Here is an 11,383-nt window from a genome sequence, read left to right as displayed (position 1 = left end):
CTATAGGAGGTTGGGGGGGGTCTATAGGGGACGTGGGGCAGCTCTAGGGCCGAAGCAGGGCGTGATGTGGCCACCACGACCCACCAGCCCCACAGGGACCAGGCTAAGGGAGACGTGGGGCAGCTCTAGGGCCGAAGTAGGACGTGATGTGGCCACCACGACCCACCAGCCCCACAGGGACCAGGCTAAGGGAGACGTGGGGCAGCTCTAGGGCCAAAGCAGGACGTGATGTGGCCACCACGACCCACCAGCCCCACAGGGACCAGGCTAAGGGAGACGTGGGGCAGCTCTAGGGCCAAAGCAGGACGTGATGTGGCCACCACGACCCACCAGCCCCACATGGACCAGGCTAAGGGAGACGTGGGGCAGCTCTAGGGCCGAAGTAGGACGTGATGTGGCCACCACGACCCACCAGCCCCACATGGACCAGGCTAAGGGAGACGTGGGGCAGCTCTAGGGCCAAAGCAGGACGTGATGTGGCCACCACGACCCACCAGCCCCACATGGACCAGGCTAAGGGAGACGTGGGGCAGCTCTAGGGCCGAAGTAGGACGTGATGTGGCCACCACGACCCACCAGCCCCATAGGGACCAGGCCAAGCGGGGACATGGGGCAGCTCTAGGGCCAAAGTAGGACGTGATATGGCCACCGCGACCCACCTCGACTTCAACCCCCGCCCGCCCCCCACCTCCGGGGCCGCCCTATAGGGCGAGGTAAAGGGTGATGGGACAGTGGTCGCTCCCCAACACCTTGGACCGGATCTTGCTGTCGCACAGGGCGCCCTCGAGACGCCTCGAGAGGACGAAATAATCGAGCCGCCACCCCACGTTCCGAGCTCGGGCGCCCCCCAAGTAAGTCCAGAACGTGTAAGCGTGGGGCACGCTTGGATAAAGATACCGAAACGAATCGAAAAACCCGGAATCGAGGAGTCGACCGAAACCTTCTCGTTCTTCGACGGTGAAACCGGGCGAACGTCTGTTGGCCCGCGGGTGCCGGAGGTCCAGCTCGCCGTGGGCGACGTTGAGGTCGCCGCAGAGGGCGACGGGTTTGAGGGCGTCGAGGCGGGCGAGGAAGAGGCGCAACGCGCCGTCCCACCGGCGGCGGTAGTCCAGGCGGGTGAGGCCTCGCCCGGCGTTGGGTACGTAGGCGGCCACCACGTAGAGGGCGGGGAACTCGGCCGTCACCACGCGGCCTTCGCGGTCGTGCTCTTCGTCGCCTGGGTTTTGGGAGGGGGGGGGGGGACAACGGGGGGTGAGGGTGGGGCGCCGAGAACCTCGAGGTGGCCACCAGGATCAAGGTGGGGCATCGAGGTGGCCACCAAGAACCTCGAGAACTTCGAGGTGGCCACCAGGATCAAGGTGGGGCATCGAGGTGGCCACCGAGAACCTCAAGGTGGCCACCAGGATCAAGGTGGGGCATCGAGGTGGCCACCGAGAACCTCGAGGTGGCCACCAAGATCAAGGTGGGGCATCGAGGTGGCCACCAAGAACCTCGAGAACTTCGAGGTGGCCACCAGGATCAACGTGAGGCATGAAGGTGGCCACCAAGAACCTTGAGAACTTCGAGGTGGCCACCAGGATCAAGGTGGGGCATCAAGGGGGCCACCAAGATCAAGGTGGGGCATCGAGGTGACCACCGAGAACCTCAAGGTGGCCACCAGGATCAAGGTGGGGCATCAAGGAGGCCACCGAGAACCTCGAGGTGGCCACAAAAATCAAGGTGGAGCATCAAGGAGGCCACCGAGAACCTCGAGGTGGCCACCAGGATCAAGGTGGGGCACCAAGGTGGCCACCAAGAACCTCAAGGTGGCCACCAAGATCAAGGTGGGGCACCGAGGTGGCCACCAAGAATCCCGAGAACCTCGAGGTGGCCACCAGGATCAACGCGAGGCATGAAGGTGGCCACCAAGATCAAGGTGGGGCATCGAGGTGGCCACCGAGAACCTCGAGGTGGCCACCAAGATCAAGATGGGGCATCGAGGTGGCCACTGAGAACCTCGAGGTGGCCACCAATATCAAGGTGGGGCATCAAGGAGGCCACCGAGAACCTCGAGGTGGCCACCAGGATCAAGGTGGGGCACCAAGGTGACCACCAAGAACCTCAAGGTGGCCACCAAGATCAAGGTGGGGCACCGAGGTGGCCACCAAGAATCCCGAGAACCTCGAGGTGGCCACCAGGATCAACGCGAGGCATGAAGGTGGCCACCAAGATCAAGGTGGGGCATCGAGGTGGCCACCGAGAACCTCGAGGTGGCCACCAAGATCAAGATGGGGCATCGAGGTGGCCACTGAGAACCTCGAGGTGGCCACCAAGATCAAGGTGGGGCATCAAGGAGGCCACCGAGAACCTCGAGGTGGCCCCCAAGCACCCCGAGGTGGCCACCAGGACCAAGGTGGGGCACCGAGGTGGCCCCCAAGCACCCCGAGGTGGCCACCAAGCACCCCGAGGTGGCCACCAGGACCAAGGTGGGGCCACCAAGCACCCCGAGGTGGCCCCCAAGCACCCCAAGGTGGCCACCAGGACCAAGACGGGGCCACCAAGCACCCCAAGGTGGCCACCAGGACCAAGGTGGGGCCACCAAGCACCCCGAGGTGGCCCCCAAGCACCCCGAGGTGGCCACCAGGACCAAGACGGGGCCCCCAAGCACCCCGAGGTGGCCACCAAGACCAAGGTGGGGCATCAAGGTGGCCACCAAGCACCCCAAGGTGGCCACCAAGCACCCCAAGGTGGCCACCAGGACCAAGGTGGGCCACCGAGGTGGCCCCCAAGCACCCCGAGGTGGCCCCCAAGCACCCCGAGGTGGCCACCAGGACCAAGACGGGGCCACCAAGGGCGACGCGTTTCCGGACGGCCGGAAAAATCCCGGCGGATCCGGCGCCGTTTTGGGGCCAGTTCCCGAGGATTCGGGAGCGGTTCCCCGAGGTTCTCGGGAGGCTTCCGGGCGACGCGGGCGCCGTTCCGGGGCCGAAACGAGCGGTTTTGGGGGTCGCGAAAAACGGGTGTTTTGGGGGCCCGCGCGGCGCTCGAGCGCTTTTTTTGGGGTGAAATCGGGCGAATTTGGGGTGAAAGCGGGGGAATTTAAAACCGGGCAAATTTGGGGGTAAAACTGGGCAAATTGGGGGTAAAACCGGGGGAATTCGGGGTAAAACCAGGGGAATTTGCAGTAAAACTGGGCAAATTTGGGGTAAAACCAGGAAAATTTGGGGCAAAACCAGGGAAATTTGGGGTAAAACCAGGCATATTTGGGGTAAAAACGGCGGAATTTGGGGTAAAACCGGGGGAATTTGGAGTAAAACCGGGCAAATTTGGGGTGAAACTGGGTGAATTTCGGGTAAAACCAAGGGAATTTGGGGTAAAACTAGGAGAATTTGGATAAAACCGGGTAAAATTGGGGTAAAACCAAGGGAATTGGGGGTTAAACTGGGCAAAATTGGGGTAAAACCAGGGGAATTTTGGGTAAAACTGGGGGAATGTGGGGTAAATCCGGGCAAATTTGGGGTAAAATTGGGCAAAATTGGGGTAAAACCGGGTAAAATTGATGTAAAACCAGGCGGATTTGCGGTAAAACCAGACAAAATTGGGGTAAAACCGGGGGAATTTGAAGTAAAACCGGGGGAATGTGGGGTAAATCCAGGTAAATTTGGGGTAAAACTGGGCAAAATTGGGGTAAAACCTGGGGAATTTGGGGGTAAAATTGGGTGAATTTGGGGTAAAACCAGGGAAATTTGGGGTAAAACCAGTGGAATTTGGGGTAAAACCAGGGGAATTTGGGGTAAAACCGGGGAAAATTGCGGTAAAAGTGGGTGAATTTGGGGTAAAACCAGGGAATTTGGGGTAGGGGTGAATATTTTGGTGCCTGGGGGTGGGGGCGGTTTTGGCGCGGCCAAACGGCAATTTATTTTTGGGGGGGAAAATGAGCGTTTTGGGGAGGAGCGAGGCCGGTTCGGGGTGAAAACGAGCGTTTTTGAGCAAGGGAAGAGCGTTTTTGGGCGGGACACCGCCAAATCGGGGCAAAAAAAGGGTATTTTAGAGCAGCGGGCGTTTACGGAGAGGGCGGCAGCGATTCGGGCTAAAAAACGCTGTTTTGGAGCTAAAAAATAGTATTTTGGGATAATGCGAAGCCGCTTTAGGGTATAAAATGGCATTTTGGGGCAAAAATAAGGTTTTTTGGGAGTAGAACGACGGCAGTTTAGGGCTTAAAAAAGCGTTTTTGAGCAACAAAAGAGCCCTTTAGAACCAAAAAGGAGCATTTTGGGGCAGAACGAGGGCGTTTTGGGCTAGAACGAGGGTATTTTGGGCCAGAATGAGGGTGTTTTGGGGCATAAAAGAGCGTTTTAGAGCAACAAAAGAGCCCTTTAGAGCCAAAAAAGAGTATTTTGGGGTAGAACGACAGCGTTTGGGGCTAGAACGACAGCGTTTGGGGCTAGAACAACAGAGTTTTGAGCTAGAACAACGGCTTTTTGGGCTAGAACGATGGCGTTTGAGCTAGAACGAGGGCGTTTGGGGCTAGAACGACAGTGTTTTGGGCTAGAACAAGAGCATTTGGGGCTAGAACGGCGTTTTGAGCTAGAACAACGTGTTTTGAGCTAGAATGACAGTGTTTCAGGCTAGAACGAGCATTTTGGGCTAGAACGAGGGCGTTTGAGCTAGAACAAGAGCATTTGGGGCTAGAACGACGGTGTTTTAAGCTAGAACAATGCCATTTGAGCTACAACAGCAGCGTTTGGGACTAGAACAAGAGCGTTTTGGGCTAGAACGATGGCGTTTGAGCTAGAACGAGGGCGTTTGGGGCTAGAACAAGAGCGTTTTGGGCTAGAACGATGGCGTTTGAGCTAGAACGAGGGCGTTTGTGGCTAGAACAAGAGCATTTTGGGCTAGAACGACGGCGTTTGGGGCTAGAACAGAGCATTTGGGGCTAGAACAACGGCGTTTGGAGCTAGAAAGACGCTGTTTGAGCTAGAACAAGACCGTTTGGGGCTACAACGATGCAGTTTTAGCTAGAACAACGGCGTCTGAGCTAGAACGATGGCATTTTGGGCTAGAACAAGAGCAATTGGGGCTAGAACGATGGTGTTTAAGCTAGAACAAGAGCATTTTGGGCTAGAATGACGGCGTTTGAGCTAGAACGACGGCATTTGAGCTAGAATGACAGCGTTTTGGGCTAGACAAGAGCATTTGGGGCTAGAACGGCGGCGTTTGAGCTAGAACGACGGCATTCGGGGCTAGAACGACGGCATTTGGAGCTAAAACGACGGCATTTGGGGCTAGAATGACGGCGTTTTGGGCTAGAACGACGGTGTTTGGGGCTAAAACGACGCCGTTTAAGCTAGAACGACACCGTTTGAGCTAGAATGACGGCATTTTGAGCTAGAACGACGCTGTCTGAGCTAGAACGATGGCGTTTTAGGGCTAGAACGACGCCGTTCGAGCTAGAACGACGGCATTTTGAGCTAGAACGATGGCGTTTGGGGCTAGAACGACACCGTCTGAGCTGAAACGACGGCGTTCGGGGCTAGAACAAGGGCGTTTGAGCTAGAAAGACGGCGTTTGGGGCTCGAACAAACGGCGTTTTGGGCCAGAACGACGGCGTCTGAGCTAAAGCGACGGCGTTTGGGGCTAGAACGACGGCGTTTGGGGCTAGAACGACGCCGTTCGAGCTGAAACGACGGCGTTCGAGGCTAAAACGGCGGCGTTTTGGGCCAGAACGGGGGCGCGCGGCGGCGGGGGGCGGCGGAGGGGGGGGGTCTCACCGATGCCGTAGGTGACGCTGAGGGGCTCGTGGCGGGCGAGGAGGCCGACGCCGCTGTAGCCGGCTTTGCCCTCGGCGCTGGCCCAGAACTGGTGCGGGAGGCGGGCAGGGCGCGGACCTCGGGCGGCACCGACCCGCCGGCGCATTTGGTCTCCTGGAGGCAGAGAACGTCCGGGGCCTCTTCCTGCACCCACTGCGGGGGGGGGGGGGGGGTGAGGGCGGCGCCCCGGACGCCTGGGCCCCGCGCCCGGACGCCTGGGATCTTCGCCCGGATGCCTGGGCCCCTCGCCCGGACGCCTGGGACCCTCACCCGGATGCCTGGGCCCCCTCTCCCGGATGCCTGGGCCCCTCTCCCGGACACCTGGGCCCCTCACCCCGGATGCCTGGCCCCTCTCCCGGATGCCTGGGACCCTCTCCCGGACACCTGGGCCCCTCACCCGGATGCCTGGGCCCCTCTCCCGGACGCCTGGGACCCTTCCCGGACGCCTGGGATCTTCGCCCGGATGCCTGGGCCCCTCTCCCGGACGCCTGGGACCCTTCCCGGACGCCTGGGATCTTCGCCCGGATGCCTGGGCCCCTCACCCGGACGCCTGGGACCCTCCCCGGACACCTGGGCCCCTCGCCCGGACGCCTGGGCCCCTCGCCCGGACGCCTGGGGCCCCTCTACTGGACGCCTGGGCCCCTCCCTGGACGCCTGGGCCCCTTGCCCGGACGCCTGGGGCCCCTCTCCCGGACGCCTGGGCCCCTCTGCCCCCCCCCCCCCACCACCACCTGGGCCCTCCCTCCCCCTCCTCCGCCCCCGGACACCTGGGCCCCTCTCTCCCCCCCCCACCCCCGCCGCCGCCCGGGACACCTGGCCCCCCCCCCCCCCCCCCCTCCGCATCCGGACGCCTGGGCCCCCCCCTCTCCCGGACGCCCTGGGCCCCCTCCCCGCACCCACCCCCTCTCCCGAACGCCTGGGCCCTTCTCCCAGGACGCCTGGGCCCCCCCGCCCCGGACGCCTGGGCCCCCCTCCTCTCCCCGGATGCCTGGGCCCCCCCCCCCCCCCCCCGCCCCGGACCCCCCCCTCTCTCCCCGGACACCTGGGCCCCCTCCCTCTCCCCCGACGCCTGGGCCCCTCTGCCCCCCCCCCCCCACCACCACCTGGGCCCTCCCTCCCCCTCCTCCGCCCCCGGACACCTGGGCCCCTCTCTCCCCCCCCCCCCACCCCCGCCGCCGCCCGGACACCTGGCCCCCCCCCCCCCTCCTCCGCATCCGGACGCCTGGGCCCCCCCCTCTCCCGGACGCCTGGGCCCCCCCTCCCCGCACCCACCCCCCTCTCCCGAACGCCTGGGCCCTTCTCCCAGGACGCCTGGGCCCCCCTCTCTCCCCGGACGCCTGGGCCCACCCCCCCCGCCCCGGACCCCCCCTCTCTCCCCGGACACCTGGCCCCCTCCCTCTCTCCCCGGACGCCTGGGCCCCCTCCCTCTCTCCCCGGACGCCTGGGCCCCCCCCCCCCCCCCCCCACCCGCGTCTCCCGGACGCCTGGGCCCCCCCCCCCCCCCCCCACGCCCCCGGGGGGGGGGCGGCACCCACCTGCAGCCCCCGCTTGCGCACCCAGGCCCCGCAGCCCGTCCACGTTCCACGACGTCACCTTGAGGGTGAAGCGCTGCCCCCCCGGCGCCGTCAGCCGGTCGGGGGGGGTCCTCGTAGGCGCCCTCCGCCGCCTGTTGCGCCGCCTGTTGTTCCGCCTGTTGCTGCGCCGCCGGCGGCTGTTGCTCCGCCGGCGGCGGCTGCGCCTCCGCCGCTTGTCGCGTCCCCGCCGGCGGCTGTTGCGCCGCCGGCGCCGCCTGTTGTTGTTTCGCCGCCTGTTGTTTCGGCGGCGCCTGTTGCGCCCGCGGCATCTTCTTGGGGCGGCCTGGAAGATCGGTGGGGGTGGTGGGAGGGGGGTGGTTAGGGACTGGGAGGGCACTGGGAGGGACTGGAAGGGGATTGAGAGGAACTTGGAGGGACTGGGAAGGGATTGGGGGCAACTGGGAGGGCACTGGGAGGGACTGGGAGCAGATTGAGAGGACATGGAAGGACTGGGAAGGCATTGGGGGACTGGACAGAAAGAGAAGACAACTGAAGGAAGGACACTGGGGAGGGACTGGGAAGGCACTGGGAGGTACTGGGGAGGGATTGAGAAGAACTCAAGAGGAACTGGGAAGGGATTGGGGGACTGGGAGAGCACTGGGGAGGGCACTGGGAGGGACTGGAAGGGGATTGAGAGGAACTTGTGAGGGACTGGGAAGGGATTGGGGCGACTGGAGGGCACTGGGAGGGACTGGGAAGGCACTGGGAGGCACTGGGGAGGGATTGAGAGGAACTCGGAGGAACTGTGAAAGGATTGGGGGGACTGGGAGAGCACTGGAAGGGCACTGGGAGGGCACTGGGGGGGACTGGGAGGGGATTGAGAGCAACTCAGAGGGACTGGGAAGGGATTGGGGGGACGGGGAGGGCACTGGGAGGGGACTGGAGGAACTGGGAGGGCACTGGGGGAGACTGGGAGGGACTGGGAAGGCACTGGGAGGCACTGGGGAGGGATTGAGAGGAACTCGGAGGAACTGTGAAAGGATTGGGGGGACTGGGAGAGCACTGGAAGGGCACTGGGAGGGCACTGGGGGGGACTGGGAGGGGATTGAGAGCAACTCAGAGGGACTGGGAAGGGATTGGGGGGACGGGGAGGGCACTGGAGGGACTGGGAGGAACTGGGAGGGCACTGGGGGAGACTGGAAGGGGATTGAGAGGAACTCGGAGAGACTGGGAAGGGATTGGGGGGACTGGGAGAGCACTGGGAGGGACTGGGAGGGCACTGGACAGACTGGAAGGGGATTGAGAAAAACCTGGAGAGACTGGGAAAGGATGAGAGGACTGGGAGAGCACTGGGAGGGACTGGAGGGACTGGACGGACTGGAAGGGATTGAGAGGAACTTGGAGGGACTGGGAAGGGGATTGAGGAGACTGGGAGAGCACTGGGAGGGACTGGGAGGGCCTGGGAGGCACTGGGAAGGGATTGCGAAGAACTCGGAGGGACTGGAAGGGATTGGGTTGACTGGAGAGAGCACTGGGAGGGGACTGGGAGGGGATTGAGAGGAACTCGGAGGGACTGGGAAGGGATTGGGGGGGACTGGGAGAGCACTGGGAGGGGCTGGGAGGGAATTGAGAGGAACTTGGAGGGACTGGGAAGGGATTGGGGGCGACTGGGAGGGCACTGGGAGGGACTGGGAAGGCACTGGGAGGTACTGGGGAGGGATTGAGAGGAACTCAGAGGAACTGGGAAGGGATTGGGGGGACTGGGAGAGCACTGGGAGGGCACTGGGAGGGCACTGGGGGGGACTGGGAGGAGATTGAGAGGAACGTGGAGGGACTGGGAAGGGATTGGGGGGACTGGGAGGGCACTGGGAGGGACTGGGAGGGCACTGGACGGACTGGAAGGGGATTGAGAGGAACGCGGAGGGACTGGGAAGGGATTGGGGGGACGGGGAGGGCACTGGGAGGGACTGGGAGGGCACTTGGGAGGCACTGGGAAGGGATTGCGAAGAACTTGGTTGGACCTGGGAAGGGATTGGGTTGACTGGGAGGGCACTGGGAGGGACTGGAAGGGGACTGAGAGGAACTCGGAGGGACTGGGAAGGGATTGGGGGGGACTGGGAGAGCACTGGGAGGTGGGACTGGAGGGACTGGGAGGGCACTGGTGGGGACTGGGAGGGACTGGGACGCACTGGAAGGGGATTGAGAAGAACCTGGAGAGACTGGGAAGGGATTGGGGGGACTGGGAGAGCACTGGGAGGGACTGGAGGGACTGGGAGGGGACTGGGAGGGACTAGGAAGGGAGACTGGGACTGGGAGAAGATTGGGATGACACTGGAGGGACAGGGGGAACTGGGATGGTACTGGCAGGAACTGGAAGGGGTTGGGAGGGACTGGGAAGGGATTGGGGGGCACTGGGAGTGCACTGGGAGGGACTGGGAAAGGATTGCAGAGACTGGGAAGGCACTGAAAAGTACTGGGAGGGCATTGGGAAGTACTGGCAGGGCATTGGGGAGGGACTGGGGGGCACTGGGAGGGCACTGGGAGGCACTGGGAGGGGATTGGGGACACTGGGAAGCGATTGGTGGGGACTGGGAGGGGACTGGGAGAGCACTGGGAGGGACTGGGAAGGGGTGAGGGGGACTGGGAGGCGTTGCAGAAGACTAGAAGTGCACTGGGAGAGACTGGGAGGAGATTGGGAAGAACTGGGAAGGGATTGGGGGACTGGGAAGAGGATGGGGGGCACTGGGAGGGACTGGGAAGGGGTTGGGGGGCACTGGGAGGGCACTGGAGGGACTGGGAAGGGATTGGGGGACTGGGAAGAGGGTGGGGGGGACTGGGCGGTGATGGGAGAAGACTCGGAGTGCACTGGGAGGGACTGGGAGGAGATTGGGCGGACTGGGAGGGACTGGGAAGGCACTGGGAGGGGATTGGGGGGCATTCGGAAAGGATTGGGGGGGGGACTGGGAGGGACTGGGAGCCACTGGGATGGATACTGGGAGCCATTGGGGGACACTGGGAGCCACTGGGGGCACTGGGAGCTGCTGGGATGGATACTGGGAGCCACTGGGGGCACTGCAAGCCACCGGGGGGGCACTGGGAGCCACTGGGGGGCACTGGGAGCTGCTGGGATGGGTACTAGGAGTGACTGGGGGGCACTGGAGCTGCTGGGGGGGCACTGGGAGCCACTGGGGGGCACTGGGGGAAACTGGGATGGGTACTAGGAGTGACTGGGGGGGGACTGGGAGTTGCTGGGGGGGCACTGGGAGCTACTGGGGGGCACTGGGGGGAAACTGGGATGGGTACTAGGAGTGACTGGGGAGGACTGGGGAGTTGCTGGGGGGGCACTGGGAGCCACTGGGGGCACTGCGAGCCATGGGGGGGACTGGGATGGATACTAGGAGTGACTGGGGGGCACTGGGAGCTGTGGGGGGCACTGGTAGCCACTGGGAGCTGCTGGGGGGGCACTGGGAGCCACTGGGGGGCACTGGGAGCTGCTGGGGGGGCACTTGGAGCCACTGGGAGCCGCTGGGGGGCACTGGGAGCCACTGGGGCACTTACAGGGGACCGAGGAAAAAATGCCTCATTTTTACTGGTTTATACTGGTCTATACTGGTCTATACCAGACACTACTGGTCTTCAGCAGCTCATACTACAGTATACTGTTTATACTGGTCCATACTGGCCCATACTGGCCTATGCTAGCATATACTGGTTGTGGCTTTCTATAGGCCCTTGTCCAGTCCCACACAGGGTTTATACTGGTCTATACTGGTTTATACTGGTCCGTACCGGTCTTTACGGCCGCCTCCGCCCCGGCGTCTCGTCCGCCACCTCCTTCTTGCTGCGCTTCGGCATGCCGCCGCTGGCCACGCCCCTTCCCGCCGCTGGCCACGCCCCCGGCCCCGCCTCCCTGCGGGGGAAGCGGCCGTTAAGGGAGGCCTGGGGGGGGCGGGGCGGGGGGCGGCGAGGCCCCGCCCCCCTCGGGCCCCGCAGCCCAATCGCGGCACCGCCCCCCTCCTTCCCCGCCCCGCCTGGCGTCGGGCCAATCAGCGCCCGCCGCTGCCCCTCTGTTCCCGCCCC

General features: G+C 63.6%; 1 protein-coding gene across 1 annotated transcript; it reads right to left on the bottom strand.

The window, feature by feature from the left end:
* Positions 1-606: 606 nt before the first annotated feature.
* On the bottom strand, positions 607-11,158 carry LOC134154275 (DNA-(apurinic or apyrimidinic site) endonuclease-like). The gene is given in 6 exon segments (XM_062601024.1): positions 607-1,216; positions 5,751-5,852; positions 5,855-5,942; positions 7,325-7,351; positions 7,353-7,740; positions 11,103-11,158. Coding segments are annotated over 6 exon segments (1,176 nt in total). The 3' UTR covers positions 607-701.
* Positions 11,159-11,383: the final 225 nt, after the last annotated feature.

The sequence above is a fragment of the Rhea pennata genome, unplaced genomic scaffold (genome assembly GCF_028389875.1).
Source record: "Rhea pennata isolate bPtePen1 unplaced genomic scaffold, bPtePen1.pri scaffold_194, whole genome shotgun sequence".
NCBI classification, from domain to species: Eukaryota; Metazoa; Chordata; class Aves; order Rheiformes; family Rheidae; genus Rhea; species Rhea pennata.
Note: the sequence above shows the minus strand (reverse complement) of the source record. Positions and strands in the feature narration are given on the sequence as shown.